At 33.7% G+C, this 19878-nt stretch overlaps 1 protein-coding gene across 3 annotated transcripts in view; it reads right to left on the minus strand.

Annotated features, from left to right (window-relative positions):
* Positions 1–19878, minus strand: part of SNX13 (sorting nexin 13) — a 153203-nt gene that overhangs the window by 33966 nt on the left and 99359 nt on the right. For all 3 annotated transcript variants that reach the window (XM_043462781.1, XM_043462782.1, XM_043462783.1), the window contains 2 exons: positions 11070–11107; positions 6928–6997 (listed from right to left, as the gene is read on the minus strand). In XM_043462781.1, the coding sequence (XP_043318716.1) occupies positions 6928–6997; positions 11070–11107 (108 nt within the window). The remainder of the gene's footprint in view (positions 1–6927; positions 6998–11069; positions 11108–19878) is intronic.

Below are 19878 nucleotides of genomic sequence, written 5' to 3' on the forward strand. Positions count from 1 at the left end.
TTAGGTCCCATTTGTTTTAGGTTTGCTTTTATTTCCAATATTCTGGGAGGTGAGTCATAGAGGATCTTGCTGTGGTTTATGTCGGAGAGTGTTTTGCCTATGTTCTCCTCTAGGAGTTTTATAGTTTCTGGCCTTACATTTAGATCTTTAATCCATTTTGAGTTTATTTTTGTGTATGGTGTTAGAAAGTGTTCTAGTTTCATTCTTTTTCAAGTGGTTGACCAGTTTTCCCAGCACCACTTGTTAAAGAGGTTGTCTTTTTTCCATTGTATATCCTTGCCTCCTTGTCAAAGATAAGGTGTCCATAGGTTCGTGGATTTATCTCTGGGCTTTCTATTCTGTTCCATTGATCTATATTTCTGTCTTTGTGCCAGTACCATACTGTCTTGATGACTGCGGCTTTGTAGTAGAGTCTGAAGTCAGGCAGGTTGATTCCTCCAGTTCCATTCTTCTTTCTCAAGATTACTTTGGCTATTCGAGGTTTTTTGTATTTCCATACAAATTGTGAAATTCTTTGGTCTAGTTCTGTGAAAAATACCGTTGGTAGCTTGATAGGGATTGCATTGAATCTATAGATTGCTTTGGGTAGAATAGCCATTTTGACAATATTGATTCTTCCAATCCATGAACACGGTATGTTTCTCCATCTGTTTGTGTCCTCTTTGATTTCTTTCATCAGTGTTTTATAGTTTTCTATGTATAGGTCTTTGTTTCTTTAGGTAGATATACTCCTAAGTATTTTATTCTTTTTGTTGCAATGGTGAATGGTATTATTTCCTTAATTTCTCTTTCTGTTTTTTCATTGTTAGTATATAGGAATGCAAGGGATTCTGTGTGTTAATTTTATATATTCCTTGCAACTTTACTATATTCATTGATTAGCTCTGTAATTTTCTGGAAGAGTCTTTAGGTTTTCAATGTAGAGGATCATTTCATCTGCAAACAGTGAGAGTTTCACTTCTTCTTTTCCTATCTGGATTCCTTTTACTTCTTTTTCTGCTCTGATTGCTGTGGCCAAAACTTCCAACACTATGTTGAACAGTAGTGGTGAGAGTGGGCACCCTTGTCTTGTTCCTGATTTCAGGGAAATGCTTTCAATTTTTCACCATTGAGGGTGATGCTTGCTGTGGGTTTGTCATATATAGCTTTTATTATGTTGAGGTATTTTCCTTCTATTCCTGCTTTTTGGAGAGTTTTAATCATAAATGAGTGTTGAATTTTGTCAAAGGCTTTCTCTGCATCTATTGAGATAATCATATGGTTTTTATCTTTCAATTTGTTAATGTGGTGTATTACATTGATTGATTTGCGGATATTAAAGAATCCTTGCATTCCTGGGATAAAGCCCACTTGGTCATGGTGTATGATTTTTTTAATATGTTGTTGGATTCTGTTTGAACTTAGGAATTTTTGTTAAGTATTTGTTGCAATCTAGTTTCATCAGTTGATATTGCCTCTAGTTTTTTTGTGGCATCTTTGTCTGGTTTTGGAATTAGGGTGATGGTGGCCTCATAGAATGAGTTTGGAAGTTTACCTTCTTCTGCAATTTTCTGGAAGAGTTTGAGTAAGATAGGTGTTAGCTCTTCTCTAAATTTTTGGTAGAATTCAGCTGTGAAGCCATCTGGTCCTGGGCTTTTGTTTGCGGGAAGATTTTTTATGACAGTTTCGATTTCCTTGCTTGTGATGGTCTGTTAAGATCTTCTATTTCTTCCTGGTTCAGTTTTGGAAAGTTATACTTTTTTAAGAATTTGTCCATTTCATCCAAGTTGTCCATTTTATTGGCATAGAGCTGCTGGTAGTAGTCTCTTATGATCCTTTGTATTTCAGTGTTGTCTGTTGTGATCTCTCCATTTTCATTTCTAATTTTGTTAATTTGGTTTTTCTCTCTTTGTTTCTTAATGAGTCTTGCTAATGTTTGTCAATTTTGTTTATTTTTTCAAAAAACCAGCTTTTAGCTTTGTTGATTTTTGCTATGGTCTCTTTAGTTTCTTTTGCATTTATTTCTGCCCAAATTTTTAAGATTTCTTTCCTTCTGCTAACCTGGGGTTCTTCATTTCCTTCGTATCTCTAATTAGCGTGTAGAGTTAGGTTATTTATTTGGCTTTTTTCTTGTTTCTTGATGTAAGCCTGTAATGCTATGCACCTTCCCCTTAGCACTGCTTTTACAGTGTCCCATAGGTTTTGGGTTGTTGTGTTTTCATTTTCATTCATTTCTATACATATTTTGATTTCTTTTTTGATTTCTTCTATGATTTGTTGGTTATTCAGAAGCGTGTTATTTAGCCTCCATATGTTTGAATTTTTAACAATTTTTTTCCTGTAATTGAGATCTAATCTTACTGCACTGTGGTCAGAAAAGATGACTGGAATGATTTCAATTTTTTTTGAATTTTCCAAGACTAGATTTATGGCCCAGGATGTGATCTATTCTGGAGAAGGTTCCGTGTGCACTTGAGAAAAAGGTGAAGTTGATTGTTTTGGGGTGAAATGTCCTATAGATATCAATTAGGTCTAGCTGGTCCATTGTGTCATTTAAGGTTTGTGTTTCCTTGTTAATTTTCTGTTTAGTTGATCTATCCATAGTTGTGAGTGGGGTATTAAAGTCTCCCACTATTAATGTGTTACTATTAATTTCCTCTTTCATACTCGTTAGCGTTTGCCATACATATTGCGGTGCTCCTATGTTGGGTGCATATATATTTATAATTGTTATATCTTCTTCTTGGATTGATCCTTTGATCATTATGTAGTGTCCTTCTTTGTCTCTTTTCACATCCTTTATTTGAAAGTCTATTTAATCTGATATGAGTATTGCGACTCCTGCTTTCTTTTGGGCTCCGTGTTGCGTGAAATAATTTTCCAGCCCTTCACTTTCAGTCTGTATGGCTCTTGCTATTTGAGGTGGTCTCTTGATAGACAGCACTATATAGGGGTCTTTTTTGTATCCATTCAGCCAATCTTTGTCTTTTGGTTGGGGCATTCAACCCATTTACATTTAGGGTAATTATTGATAAGTGTGGTCCCGTTGCCATTTACTTTGTTGTTTTGGGTTCACGTTTATACAACCTTTCTGCATTTCCTGTCTAGAGAAGATCCTTTAGCATTTGTTGAAGAGCTGGTTTGGTGGTGCTGAATTCTCTCAGCTTTTGCTTATCTGTAAAGCTTTTGAATTCTCCTTCATATCTGAATGAGATCCTTGCTGGTACAGTAATCTAGTTGTAGGTTATTCTCTCTTCATTACTTTCAGTATGTCCTGCCATTCCCTTCTGGCCTGGAGGGTTTCTATTGATAGATCAGCTGTTATCCTTATGGGAATCCCTTTGTGTGTTATTTGTTGTTTCTCCCTTTCTGCTTTTAAGTATTTGTTCTTTGTGTTTGATCTTTGTTAATTTGATTAATATGTGTCTTGGGGTGTTTCGCCTTGGGTTTATCCTGTTTGGGACTCTCTGGGTTTCTTGGACTTGGGTGGCTATTTCCTTCCCCATTTTAGGGAAGTTTTCAGCTATTATCTCCTCGAGTATTTTCTCATGGCCTTTCTTTTTGTCTTCTTCTTCTGGGATTCCTATGATTCGAATGTTGGGGCGTTTCACATTGTCCCAGAGGTCCCTGAGGTTGTCCTCATTTCTTTTGATCTTTTTTTCTTTTTTCCTCTCTGCTTCATTTATTTCCACCATTTTATCTTCTACCTCACTTATCCTATCTTCTGTCTCCGTTATTCTACTCTTGGTTCCCTCCAGAGTGTTTTTGATCTCACTCATTGCATTATTCATTTTTAATTGACTTTTTTATTTCTTCTAGGTCTTTATTAAACATTTCTTGCATCTTTTCAATCTTTGTCTCCAGGCTATTTATCTGTAACTCCATTTTGTTTTCAAGGTTTTGGATCATTTTTATTATCATTATTCTAAATTCTTTTTCAGGTAGATTCCCTATCTCCTCCTCTTTTGTTTGACTTGGTGGGCATTTTTCATGTTCCTTTACCTGTTGGGTATTTCTCTGCCTTTTCATCTTGTTTAGATTGCTGTGTCTGGACTGGGCTTTCTGTATTCTGGAGGTCTGTGGTTCCTTTTTATTGTGGAGGATTTACCCAGTGGGTGGGGTTAGACGATTGGCTTGTCAAGGTTTCCTGGTTAGGAAAGTTTGCGTCGGTGTTCTGGTGCGTGGAACTTGATTTCTTCTCTCTCCTTTCGAAGACAATGGGCTGCTTTTCTGGGCGCCTGATGACCTCAGCTAGCGATCAGAAGTTGTTCTGTGAAGTTTGCTCTGCGTTCAGATATTCTTTTGATGAATTTGTAGGAGAGAGAGTGGTGTCCCCGTCCTACTCCTCCTCCATCTTGGCTCCTCCCTCCTCTACAATTATTTTTATCATACTCCCTGTGGTACACAACCACTTGAGGATGGCTGAATCTTGTATCACCCACATGTGATATAAGACAGTCTTTCAATTTCATATGAGCGATACCATTCCCAATCATGACCTTGACATTCTTTGCGCTTTCCTCTGACAGTAGCTAAGTTCTTCTAGCTCCTCTTCCACATCAAGTCACCCTCTGTGGATCTGGGCTTTATGCAAAGGCCTGTGGTTCCAGGCTTTCCTCTGCCTTAGCCCACTTGTGCCTCTTTTAAATCTGAGGGCATGAAAATGCTATCAAAATCAAAAGAGCAGTCTTTGCACTCCTATAAGCTCTTTGGCTTCAACTCCTCTTCATCTCCCTATATTTGCTTTTCCTCATAGTCTATTCCACCTGTAGATTTCCCCTTTTAGGAAATTTTTATTCAACTGTTTTCAGTTTTTCTATGTGTAGGAAGCAAGATATTGCATAGCAGTTTAGACTATCATGTTGACCAGAAGTATAAATTGCTCTTCTAATAGTAGATGATATTGATCCATGATTGTAAAAAAAAGTGGCCAAGCTTTGGAGTTGACTAAATATTTTGTATTTTGTATATACTTAGGCAAAGAAAGGTTTGAGCAGCTTCTTAGTAAATTATTTTAATCACAAAACAGCTACAAATCTATACTGGCAAAAGCAGTTCGACAGAAATCTTTCCCAGGTTTTCATGAAAGTTTTTCTAAGATTTGCACTTTGTATTCAGAATTGTCCTTCATTCCCTTTCCATCTAATATCAATCAGTGTTCCTGATTTGACAAAATATAAGACTGGGGATAGACCTGGTCATCTTGCTGTCAGAGACTATATTATTCACTGTTCACCTCTTTCAATTATCCTTTACTCGGAGACCTATGCAGAACAAACTGTACAACACTTTCATCACATTAAAAAACCACCATCACTCAACAGTGTCAGCATGCCAACAAAGGAATGGCTTTACATGCTGTGTTCAAGAAAGGTTTGGGAAAGGATAACAGAAATCAGGGGCCACTTAGGCAGCAAACCATAACCAATTAGGAGTTAATAAGAACAAGGAAACTAGCAAGAAGTAGAAAAGGAAAGAAGGATGTCAGAAAGCTTTTTAAAAAATAATAGTCAGAAAAAAAAAATAATAGTCAGATTTCTTACAAATTTGATAGGCAGCGAGACCAGACTAGGATGGGTGCACAAAAGGAAGAATATGGGGATATTATAAAACAAGCCTTAAGATAGAAAGGTAATTTGATTTTAAAAGATAATGAGGCTACATACCTTTTAAGATGATGGCGAGATATTACAGTGTAAATAATAGGTTGTGTTTTCATTAGGACAATGTTACTACTCATAGCAGGTGCTATGCAACCTCTTTGTTACTAATCTATAACCAGATAAGGAACCAGGACCAGAATATAAATAAATCTCATCACTAAGCATATTGTCTAACCTAGCCACTATTTTTTAAAACAAGATTCTTCAATGAAGGGCCAGTCCACTAGTGCAAGAATCATTCCATAAGCGCACTGCACTAGTTCTACTTCCTGTCGTAAGGTTAAGGACACGGGACCCAGACTCCAAGAGACTCTGGAGCCCAACTAGTAAAGTAAATATTTATCAAACAGACACTAATATATGATGCCCACCACATAACTACTAATACAATTAGTTTATTCGTTCTATGAGGCAAGTATTACTATTATCCCATTACACAGATGAGGAAATTAAGATACAGAGAAGTTAAGAATCATCCAAGTTCACCCAACTTGTGGCAAAGCCGGGGTTTAAACCCAAGCAATTTGAATAAAAAGTTGTGCTCTTAAACCACTCTAGTATACTGCCTCTTTAGTGTTTATACGTAATTTTGTCTGACAGAAATAACTTATTAAAAACACTTAGCATTATGCTTCCATATCCTTTAAGAAGCTGATAAATACTTCTTGAATGAATGGACAAAACAGCTAGAAAATCAGAATCCTCAAAAGAGAGATCCACATAAGAATCATGAGAAGCCAGATAAGAAAACCATCACTGACATTATCTAATAACTCAATACCAATGATGAAATTATTTTTTTCCTCAGTTCACTAGCCATTTTGCACACATGCTGATTCAGTCATGAATCTCACCTCATCCAAGCATTTCTTGTTTTCATAAACTCCTTTACAAAACCTTCATTTATCCAGAAATCTACTAACTTCTGCATGTATGAAAACAAATACTAAACTAAAATCTGCCCCAAAACAATTTAATTACAATTATGCAGACAATTATCAGCTGGACTCAAAGAAAAGATTGGTTTCAAAGTTTATCAGCAATGACAAAATGTTCAGAATTTACCCTTTTTCAAATGATAACAGTAACAACCTTAAAGAAAGGAAATACACATATAATAATAAACATTGTAGAATTTAATGAAGAATATGCTACAGAAAAAAAGTAACATGAAAATATGACTAAAGAATAGAAAAGTGATTTGTAAAAATAAATGTGGAAGATAAGGTAGGGGTAATGACACTCAATAGTTTTTAAGTAATAATTAAACCACAAAGTCTCTTACCAGTGTCTGAAATGTAAGCGTGAAGTTGTACTGAGTCATCAGAAGATACATTTGAAAGGTCATCTAAAGACTGATGAGAGAAAAAAAATCAGAAAACAAAAATTTTAAATTCTGTAGGAAAGAAAATGTTAAAGATTTCTGTATCATATATATTACTCATTTTTGCTCTAGGTCCTTATCTGTACCTCCCTCTCACAAACAATAATTCTCTTTGTTTATACTAATAGGAGAAAGAGGAGATAAGATGAAGAAACTGTAAAACAAAGTATTTTAATAATCAACTTAATAAATACATCAGATTATTTCTTCCTTCATTACCTGTCCACATACTTAATTTGCTTCTCCTCAATTATATTCAACATATGGCAAGAAAAAAATGTGGATAAAAATAAGTAGACATATTCTAAAATCAACATTTCACTTTTTTAATGTTGAAATATATTAGAGCCAACTTTGTATTAACTTAACACTTTTGTTAACTTAGAAATAATTTTAGTTAGACTCCTCATCTATAAAGTGAGAATAATGGTACCTACATCAAAGGGTATGTCAGGACTAAGTGAAGACATGTAAAACATTTAGAAGACTGCCTAACACAAAAAATGTTAGCTAATATTATGATTATTTACTAAATGAAGTGAATCTACAGTTAAGATTGAGTTATTTTTTAAAAATAATTCCATAAACAAAAAGTATTACTAATTGATTCAGAATAAATTTTATAACTATAAACTTTGGCTCAAAACTTTTTTGCTCCATATCCATACACCCACACGTACACAGAAGGGAACATAAGCATATAATGAAGGCGAGACTGTATGGAAAAGAGTTAACACAACAGACCTTAAGTTGCTCTCCTTAGAAAGGACGCCCTGGGACAATATCTGGGAAGTTAGATTTAGAAAAAGTTCCCATCATTCCTAACTGCTAAAGTGGCTTACTCTACCTAAACTATCTGTATAGACAATGTGGTTTACACCAAACACCGGCTTTCTTTCTGGGAGTCAGTTTAATATATGCTAGACAAATGGTGCCTTGTGTGATCTACCTCCAATAAAAACCCTGGGCACTTAAGTCTCAGATAAGCTTTCCTGGTAGCAGCATTTCACACATGTTGCCATATTCACTGCCAGCGCAATTAGGTCTTGCTATGTGACTTCCATGGGAGAAGATTTGCGGAAACTTGGGCCTGGTATCATCTGGACTTTGCCCAATCCACCTTTTCCCTTTGCTGATTCTGCTTTATATCCTTCCGCTATAATAAATTTTAGCTGTGAGTATGACTATGCTGGGGCCTGTGAATCCTCTTAGTAAATCAGTGAACACAGAAGTGGCCTTAGAGACCTATAACACACAGACAGTATATGATTCAGACATATTTTACACTTGGAAAAACCATGGGATCTGAATGAACTTTGGATTCCTAATGTGGTATTACCAGTTATTAATGAATCATCTAAATGACCTTAATGCAGCCATGCATATGACATAAAGCCATTTAAAATTAAGCAACTGCATCCTAAGAAGAAAGCCAAAATTCTATCTACTAAAGACTGATCATCAGAAGAAACAAAATTTGGTAACTCCATACAGATGATCCACAAGTCAAGCGGGAGAACCATTCAATTAAATTAGATTTAGTCCAGACTTCACCACTGATAACCTTAACAGACTTTAGCCATATCAGTAAGTCTTTTCTGTATTTCAGTTTTCCCAATGGTAATGGTGTAATATCTGTTCTACAACTCTAACAGGATACAATGTGAATGAAAATACTTTGAAAAGAATTAGAATGCACTTAATTTTTTAACTGACCTACAACAAAACATTTTGACAAATAGCAAAACCTTTGTTTTAGAATTATTTTTACACGAAAGATAGAACCCCAAAGGAAGTGGAATATTCTACAGAATTTAAAATTGTTATCTACTGTAATCTTCTTCTAACTATAAGCTAGCACAGGGAATATAAAACGATCACCTTTTTCAAAAAAGCATTATTATTACCGGGAGCCTTCCCTTGTAGGTAAACATGTAGAAAGTTGTATGCTGCTTTCTCACCACTTTAACCATGCTAGCATCTTACACTATGCAAGCCAGAAGCTGCTGAAAATCTCTGTATATAAACGCCTTTTCTAGCGCATGTAAAATATGCAATTAATATTTGCATTAAGTATGATGAAGAAAATTCAATGAAATGTCTCTTAACCATTAGTCACACTTATAATGCATGTGTAAATATCAACTAGACTATATAAAGTTACAACTGATGACATTATAACCATGGGAACTACACTGTGATTTAGAAGTACAAGTACTGATTAATCAAAGAAAACTGTGATTTCAAAACAAGTACATTAATGCTGTCCTGAAATAAAATACAGTTTGCAAAGTGACCATGGGTTACGATTCTTGAAATTCTTGCAAAAAAAAAAGAAGTGTTTTTTGTAACATTATGCTAGGATAAAAACCAAAACTTGAAATTTACTATGATAATCAATTCAGCAAACAGAACTACAATGGCACTTGAAAATGCTTATAATCTATGTGCTAATCTCAGTCACAAAATGAGTAAACCATCACATTAAATATTTTCTTTGTTTAGTTTGCTGGAATAAACTATAACGATCCAGTTTATAATTTTAATACAATTAATAAATATTATCTTCATTAAATATGAAAAAAACTTGACAGTCTTAAGAACAATTTTTTGTAATCAAACTATTGTAAAAATTCAACTGTTTATTCAAATTTGTCTATGTATTTTAAAAAACAAATCCAAAAGACCAGCTACTTAAAAGCTCGGATTTAACAGATTTGTGTGAAAAACCAACATACTGTAAGTCACTGAGTCAAGTGTCACCTTTTTCAAATCACAGACTGTTCTGCTTTATATCACTATATGATAAAAAGAATCTCTTTTATTTGAAAAAGCATTTATTCCAGATAGGGAATGAAGAAAAAAATATTTTTTAATAGTGTTCAAACACTTGTACAAGAACTACAAATATGAATACTAAAAAATTTCAATCCAAGGAAAAGTTTCATCATATTTGGAAACTTTTTCTTCCTAATGGGCATTATATTGCTAACACTGTTCAGTCTCTAGGAGGTATTTCTTTTTATCATAACTCTATGGAAAATTAGAAGCAAATGGTAATGATACCAGATAATTTAGGAAAACACTTAAAACATTACAAAATATCTGACATAACATTATGGCTGATTTGCTTTAGTGTTTTGTTAAAGCTTATACGTTGTACAATAATGGAACATTTATACAATAAGGTCATTTTAGAAATAAATGTCATGCTAAGGAACACAAGACAATGGACCTCTCAACCACTTATCTATTACAAAAAGTTCAAAAGAAAAAGTCATGTAGATAGGAGAAGGAAAAACAAAGCAAGCAATCTCCCCATCCTCAACAAATTCTGGACTGAAACTTGCACACAGCACTAATATTTCTCTCTAGTAGCATTTTATGAAACAAGGTATTCAATGACAAGCATGGATATATAAGAGAACTGAAATGTTCATTATTTCACATTTCACCTTGAACATATGAAATGCCAGTGAACAGTTTATGTGCTAAAAATGTGTGATTCTTAAACCTGTAATCACAGAATACAGTTGCTCAATTCTTGTAAAACCCTCTAAGCTTAAAAAATGTTTGGTTTTTTTTCCCAATAACCTGAACTTGTTAGTGTGGACCTTAAGAAATATCTTTAGGTTTTCAGGCATCCCAACCAGTGTTATATTTCTTTTCTAATTAACAAGAAGAAAAAACTAAATCCAATGTAAACATTTATGTGTCATAAATTTACTGCCCATCATAGCACTGATCAGAGTGAAATATTAAATACTGAGGTTGAAAATGATGAAATAATTTTTATCACTTGCAACTAAATCAGACAGGTGATTTAAACCCATTTTTTAAAAAGAAAATAAACTTCATTTCATTACGTTCTAATCCACAGATCCCTTATATATGAATTTAATATTTCTATAAAAGTGCAACAGCTTCTTATAAAGGATGATTTGAGGGTCCTAATATAGCATTTATTTACATATGTTAAGGCTCAGTTTTTCATATTATTCTCAGACCAGTTTAAGAATTAAAGTAGTCGTAACAGTACTTACCAAATTTATGCTTCCTGTAGGAGACCCATTAAAAGATTCTGTGAGAAGGAAAATTCAATTTAGTATACAGTCAAAAACTCTTCAAACAGTGCTTTAGCTATCTAAGGTTCAAACCCCAAGAATGAAAGCCACAGAAGCCAAGAAAGAACAATAAAGAAAACTGTGGTACACTACTCCCAAACACCTGTTTTCATGGTTTTCTAAGCCAGGTTATTTCAGTGCAAACAGTTACGTACCTAAGTTGTTCCCCTCCCCCTCAAAAAGGCATTTATGTACAAAAAAAAAGCATTTTTACATATTTTATTCTCATAGTATCATATTAAGTTGTCTAATATAAATGTAAACATGAGGTAAACACTGCAGAATGACATTTGAAATTGTCATTTGAAATGAATGACATTTCACACCAGGAAATGTCAGAGGTATTTTGTTACTTCTGCCTCACTGGATTAATATTACAAATAAAATTATTCTTTAATATGAACGATAAAAAGTTGTTTATTAAACCTATAAAGTCCACTTATTCACGGTTGATCTGTATCAAAAATGCTGAAGTCTAGATTCTTAAATCAATATACAATTAGTAGAACAAAAGACACATAAAATTCCATGAGTAATGCCATTTAATTAAAAAGCAACTAGAAATTATTTTTAAAAATGTTAGAGAGTAATTATTAAAATTAATACCTTTTCCCTCAGAATTTTAGTATATATCTGATCAAATTAAGTTACCAATTAAGTTATCACTCTGTTAAAAACACAAAGGAATATATGGTAAAGCAATATTCATAAACAGTTTAAAGTTACTATATGGCTTGTAGCATATTAGATGTTATTTATAGTTTGGCTCTCTAGATGCATCTTCAAAGGAAATTTCTATTACTACTGACAGAGGCAGCTGGCATTGCCTTCCAACTTCAACACCTCTAAATGCCCAAGAACATTTCTCAGTTCCTCAAACCTCTGGACACAAAAATAGGAAATTCCACCTAGAATAATTAAAGTGGATAAAAAAATAGTTCTCTATCCTCCATATTCAATTATATGCCTCTTACCTTCTTTGTTCTGCCCACCTCTGAAGTCTTCCCACCAAAGACATGTCAAATTAAAAGAAAAACTAGTAGCAAAACAGGGGCTTCCCTGGTGGCTCAGTGGTAAAGAACCCACCTGGAAATGCAGGAGACATGGGTTTGATCCCTGGACTGGGAAGATTCCCTGGAGAAGGAAATGGCAACCCACTCCAGTATTCTTGTTTGGGAAATCCCATGGACAGAGGAGCCTAATGGGATACAGCCCATGTAGTTGCAAAAAAGTCAGAACTTACCAACTAAACAAAAAGAACAAAGGAGCAAAACAAGGCATGGTTTACTTTCTTGCTTAACAGTAAGATTCAGAAATTTAGATTGTCTAAAGCCAATGGAGATCTATATTTAATCAAGACTTTAACAACTGCTTAAAAATATTAGAAAACAAAAGAAGCTATTGTTTGACATGATGAGAAAAATGTGATTGAAATTAAAATTTAAAAGGGAAAGCATAATTTAAATATTTAAAAGGCTGTGAATTTGTTTTAATAAAGGAAAAAATATCTACCCTTAAAATAACTTAAAGCTAAACTAACTAAAGAAGGCAATCTCACAGACAAAGACAAGGATGACGGAGGAGAGAGAGCATGGGTAAGCAAGCCATCCAGCTACCTACCTATCTACAGAAGTTTAGTTAAATAAGAATGAAGTTTAATTAAACAGGAATGAAATTTCTTCCAAAACAAAGAAAAATTACCAAGGATACTATTATACATGGTAAGACTTTACCCTCTAACTTTGTGCTCAATTAACCTACATAAAGAAAAGGGGGGGGGGGGCAGCTGTACATTGAACACTAGATTGGATGATTATTTCAAAATGTCTAAAAAGCAGCCAGAATTTCAGGACTTTAAAAAATACACAAAGTATCAGGAAGCTTAATTTTTAAAAGTCAGAAAATGAATTTATAACCAGAAAATATAAGGTCTATTTTAATTAACCCTATACAAACAAGAAAATTATAAGCATTACTACTAGAAAAGTTGTAGCAAATGCCTAAAACCTAAACACTGACAAATACACATAACACCCATTTTTAATAAAAATGTTTCAAATTATACCCATTATTCCATATATTTTCTTAACATGGTTTCAAAAAAGTATTAGGTAATTTCTCAGTTATAAAACATGTAAGAGCTCATTAATTAGGACACGGAATGTTAAAAAGCAATGTCCCAGACAGACAAAAGATGTATGTGTATATATTAATTCCAAACTAAAATCAGTGATTCCAATGTGAGGGACTACTCAATGACTGACATAAAAGAGAAGTTCATTTGATTCAGATCAAAATCAGCTGCAGAAAAAAAAACCTCTTAATCTACTTTGTGTTTTAAATAAGGATGATGTTTTGGGAAGTTTGAGGTCACATAAATAATTTGCTTCCATCACTCACATACAAGACAAATATAAATGGAAGCTAAAAGTCAGTTTAGAAGATTCTGGAAGCGTTTTTACACTATAGGATCAAAAACTACTCCCACAGAATATATTGCTACTATGATCATTATATAATACATAGATGCTTATAAATTAGCTGCTTATGATTTATCTTCTTTCTTTCTGGGTCAGATAGCAACTCCATTTCATAACACTAAGCAAATTTCTAAAGTAGACAAAATTAAAATATACAATGAAACATTTATAATAGACCTTTAAGGAAGGAGAGTTTCTACTACAAATTTCATATCAGCTCTGTAAAAGATTTTTCAACAGAGATAGTAAACAGATACAATATATAATAAACTCTAAGTACATTGAATTTTACTATTGAGCTCACAGAGAAGTGCTCTTAAAAATAGAAAACTCCCTCCATTAAGCAATCAAATACAGTTAACAGAGTACTATCCCAGTTTTACAAATAACCAAGATACTAGATCAATAATCAATATAAAAGCTATTGTAACATACAAATTTTTATAACTATATTTCTTATATTATTTAAAAAGTAAAGTCTCACTAATATAGAATAAGGAGTGGGGAGGATGGGTAGAAAAGAGGGGAGGCTAGAAAGCTTCCAAAATAGAGGCATTTGCTAGAGCAGTGCTAACCACTTAATACATCTATTATATCTCCAACTTTAAGTGGTCCTGTCCATTAACTCTATTTATAAGTAAATGAGCATAATTAAAGCACTCTCTTAAATACTTAGTAAAGTCTTTCCCATTTACTTTGTATTTACATTGCATATTTGCTAGGAAGTTTACCAAATCCTAGATACTTCATTAGAATTTAATAAGTACTTCTGCATTGAATTACTAGTAAAAATGGTCATCAGGCCTAAAGTCTGCAAACTAAGGGCTGCCTCTCACACTATTCTTAAATAGCTAATTATTTACTGTGAAGAAAAACTGATATTTGTGTTTTAGTTTATATATCATTTTTACATACAGAATTCCATTAAGATATGACAACTCTGAGGTAGGATATTACTACAAGAAGATTGTAGTAATATCAGTTTATAATCTCAGTTTATAACTGAGAAAAATAAGGCCTAAAGAAACTAAATGTTTGGCCAACATCACATAGGTAATAAGTAGTAGAAAAGGAGTAAAATCAAAGTGTTATCACTCTTAAAGTCTGGTTTTTTTTTCTCTTTTTTTTTTTTTTGTTTTCTTCACTATACAATGTGACCAGAAGAAAATGGAAAGATTGGAATAAATGATCCTTGTAGCTTCTTCTGGCTTATATTATACAGGATTTGGAGCAGAGTCCAATTAAAAACAGAAAAAAAATGTTTTTACAATGTTTTATAGTTTATGGGACATTCTCAGAATCATCACTTGTTATCTCATTTAACCTTCTCAATAATCCTATCATGAATCATGACAATTATTACTTATAAGCAAAAAAGAAACTACCATAAAAATATTGGGGTGACAATCCCTTTGAAAACATGCTTCAAGAATTTTAAGAAAAATTCTCTTATCTCTCCCTTCTCTTTGTTTTTCTTTTCTTTTTCCCTTTTTTCCTTCACTCTTTTTTTTTTCACTATGTAAGTTAAATTGTTGTGCTCTCTTTGCTATATTCCCCAGTTGGCAATCTGCTTAGGCTCAGTTTTCCAGATTGAGTGTTAGTTAGCTCTGCTTTTAATTGATCGATATCACGTTTGGTTTCCCTTGTTCACCAAGTCTATCTCCTATACTCTTTTCTTTAGAATACTTTGGTTATGACTGTATGTATGGAAGTGAACGTATATGTTCCATTATTTCTGTAATTACCTACCTGCTTGATTTCCTCCCACTAGAACATAGGTACTAGTCATCCCTAATAAGAAGTCAATACAAGCCACTCAGACCAACAGCCTTTCCCTCCAAGGGCCAAAACCAAAATGAAGAAGGAATACAATCCTAAAGCCTGGGAAAGTGGAGCAAGTTAGAAAAAAGAAAAAAAAAGAGAGAGAGAAATACAGCACAAATGAAAGAACAAGACAGAAAGTCGTAAGACCAAATAAACAAAGATGAAATAAGCAATCTACCTGAGACAGAATTCAGAATGACAGTAAAGATACTCCAAAGTCTTTGAAATAGAATGGAAAAGATGCAAGAAATAATTAACACAGTTAATACAATCACCAAGGGCATAGAAGAAATAAAGAATAATCAAACAGGTATAAATAACACAATTACTGAAATTAAAAATACTCTAGAAGGAACCAATAGCAGAATAACTGAGGCAGAAGAACAGATAAGTGAGCTGAAAGAGAATGGTGAAAATAACTGCTGAAGAGCAGAATAAAGGAAAAAGAATGAAAAAAATTGAGGATAGTCTCAGAGGCCTTTGGGACAATATTAAACACACCAACATTGGAGTTATAAGGAATCCCAGAGGAGTAAGAAAAAAAATAAAGGCACTGAGAAAATTTTTGAAGAAATTATCGTTGAAAACTTCCCCAACATGGGAAAGGAAATAGTCAATCAAGTTCAAGAGGCACAGAGTCCCTTACAGGACAAACCCAAGGAAAAACACATCAAGACACATAATAATAAAGCTAACAGAGATTAAATACAAAGAAAGAATATTAAAAGGAGCAAGGGAAAACCCATATGCTTAACAGCAGATCTTTCAGCAGAAACTCTGGAGGCCAGAGGGAATGGCAGGATATATTTAAAGTACTGAAAGAAAAAAATCTATAACCGAGATTACTTTACCCAGCAAAGATCTCATTCAAAATTGGAGAAATCAAAAGCTTCACAGACAAGCAAAAGTTAAGAGAATTTAGCACCACCAAACCAGTCTTAAAACAAATACTAAATGGACTTACATAGCCAGTAAACACAAGAGAAAAGAAAGACCTACAAAAACGAACCCAAAACAATTAAGAAAATGCCAACAGGAACATATATCTCAATAATTACTTTAAATGTAAACAGGTTAAATGCACCAACCAAAAGATATAGACTGATTAAATGGATACAAAAATAAGACCCATATATATGCTGCACACAAGAGACCCACTTCAGACCTACAGAAACATAGACTGAAAGTAAAAGGATGGAAAAAGATAGTCCATGCAAATGGAAACCTAAAGAAAACCAGAGTGGCAATCCTTATTTCAGACAAAATAGACTTTAAAATAAAGAATATTATAAGAGATAAGGAAAGACACTACACAATGTTCAAGGGATTAATCCAAGAAGAAGACATACAATTATAAATATTTATGCACCCAACATAGGAGCATCTCAATACATAAGGAGAACACTAACAAGCATAGGAGGGGAAATCAACAGTAATACAATAATAGTAGGGGACTTGAACATCCCACTGACACTGATGGACAGATCATCAAAACAGAGACTCAGTAAGGAAACACAAACCTTAAATGAAACATTAGACCAAATGAACTTCACTGATATCTTCAGGACTTTCCACCAAATGCAGAAAAATACACTTTCTTCTCAAGGGCACATGGAACATTCTTCAGGACAGACCACATCTTGGGTCACAAATCAAGCCTCAGTAAATTTAAGAAAACTGAAATTTTATCAAGTATCTTCTCTGACCACCATGTTATGAGACCATCAACTACAGGAAAAAAAACAACTGCAAAAAACACAAACTCATGGAGATTAAATAATACATTACTAAACAGCAAAGAGGTTACTGAAGAAATAATTCTTAAAGATTAAGATTTCTTAAAGATTCTTAAAATCAAACGACAACAAAGACACGACAACCCCAAACCTACGGGATTCAGCAAAGAGTTCTAAGAAGGGAAGTTTTTAGCAATATAATTCTACCTCAAGAAGAAAGAAAAGCATCGAAGACAGCACCTAAGTCTACATCCCGAGCAGCTGGAAAAAGAACAAAAAACCCCAAAGTCAGTTGAAGGAAAGAAATCATAAAGATCAGAGGAGAAACAAATAAAAAAGAAGTGAAGGAAACAATAGCAAAGATTAATAAAACTAAAAGCTGGTTCTTTGAGAAGATAAAATTGACAACCCAAGAGCCAGACTCATCAAGAAAAAAAGGAAGAAAAATCAACAAAATTAGAAATGAAAAAGTAGAGGTGATGACAACATAAAGGATCATATGAGATTATGAGCAACTATATGGCTAATAAAATGGACAACCTAGAGGAAATGGACAGATTCTTAGAAAAGTTCTACCGCCCAAGAAGGAATCAGGGAAAAAAAAAAAGAAATTATGAACAAGCCAACTGGAAACAATGAAATCAAAACTATGATCCAAAATTTCCCAAAAAACAAAAGCCCAGGGCCAGATGGCTTCACAGGGGAATTCTATCAAACATTTAGAGAAGAGCTAATGCTTATTTTTCTGAAAATCTTCAAAAAACCTTCTGAGGAAGGAACACTTCCAAACTCATTCTACAAGGCCACAATCACTCTGATATCAAAACCAGGCAAAGACAACACACACAAAAGAAAATTACAGGCCAATATCACTGAGGAACACAGATGCCAAAGTTTTCAACAAAATTCTAGCAAAGGGAATTCAACAACACATTAAAAAGCTCATATACCATGATCATGTTGGGTTTATTCCATGGATGCAAGAATTCTTCAATATATACAAATCAATCAATGAATACATCATATTAAAAAAACTGAAAGATAAAAACCATGACCAACTCAACAGATGCAGAAAAATCCTTTGACAAAATTCAGCACCCATCTATGATAAAAACACTTCAAAAAATGGGCACAGATGGAACCTACCTCAACACAGTAAAGGTAATATATGATAAGCCCACAGCAAACATTATTCTCAATGGTGAAAAACTGAAAGCATTCCCTCTATGATCAGGAACAAGACAACTGTATCCTCTCTTATCACTATTATTCAACATAGGTTTGGAAGTCCTAGGTATGGCAATTAGAGAAGAAAAAGAAATAAAGAAATCCAGATTGGAAAAAGAAGAAATAAAACTCACTACTTGCAGATGACATGATACTATACATAGAAAACCCAAAAGAAACTATCAGAAAATTACTAGAGCTAATCAGTGAATTTAGCAAAGTCATGGGAAGGAAGGTCAATACACAGAAATCATTTGCATTTCTATATACTAATAATGAAAAATTAGAAAGAGAAATTAAGGGATCAATCCCATTTACCACTGCAACAAAAAGAATGAAATTTCTGGGAATAAGCCTACCTAAGGAGACAAAAGAACTGTATATGGAAAATTATAATGATGAAAGAAATCAAAGACAACATTAAACAGAAGGAGAGATATACCAAGTTCCTGGGTTGGAAGAATAAATATTGTGAAAATGACTATACTACCAAATGCAATCTACCGATTCACAGAGATCCCTATCAAATTACCAACAACATCTTTCACAGAATTAAAACAAAAAATTTCACAATTAATATGGAAACACAAAAGACCCCAAATAGCCAAAGCAGTCTTGAGAAAGAAGAATGGAGCTGGAGGAATCAACCTTCCTGACTTCAGTCTATACTACAAAGCTACAGTCATCAAGACAGTATGGTGCTGGCACAAAAAGAAATACAGACCAATGGAACATGACAGAGAGCCCAGAGATAAACCCATGCACATACGGGCACCTTATTTTTGACTAAGAAGGCAAGAATATACAATGGGGCAAAGATAACCTCTTCAATAGTGGTGCTGGGAAAACTGGACAGCTACGTGTAAAAGAGTGAAATTAGAACACTTCCTAATGCCATACACAAAGATAAATTCAAAATGGATTAAAGACCTAAATGTAAGACCAGAAACTACAAAACTTTCAGAGGAAAACATAACAGAACATTCAATGACATAAATCAAAGCAAAATCCTCTATGACCCACTTCCTAGAGCAATGGAAACAAAATAAAAATAAACAAGTGAGACCTAATTAAACTTAAAAGTTTTTGCACAGCAAAGGAAATGACAAACAAGATGAAAAGACAACCCTCAGAGTGGGAGAAAATAATAGCAAAGAAACCAACTGACAAAGGATTAATTTCCAAAATATACAAGCAGTTCATACAACTCAATGCCAGAAAAACAAAACCCAATCAAAAAGTGGGGAAAAGACCTAAACAGACATCTCTCCAAAGAAGACATACCGATGACTAACAAACACATGAAAAGATGCTCAACTCCACTCATTATTAGAGAAATGCAAATCAAAACTACAATGAGATATCACCTCACACCAGTCAGAATGGTCATCATCAAAAAGTCTACAAACAATAAATGTTGTAGAGGATGTGGAGAAAAGGGAATCCTTGTACTGCTGGTGG

The sequence above is a fragment of the Cervus canadensis genome, chromosome 3 (genome assembly GCF_019320065.1).
Source record: "Cervus canadensis isolate Bull #8, Minnesota chromosome 3, ASM1932006v1, whole genome shotgun sequence".
Classification (NCBI taxonomy): Eukaryota; Metazoa; Chordata; class Mammalia; order Artiodactyla; family Cervidae; genus Cervus; species Cervus canadensis.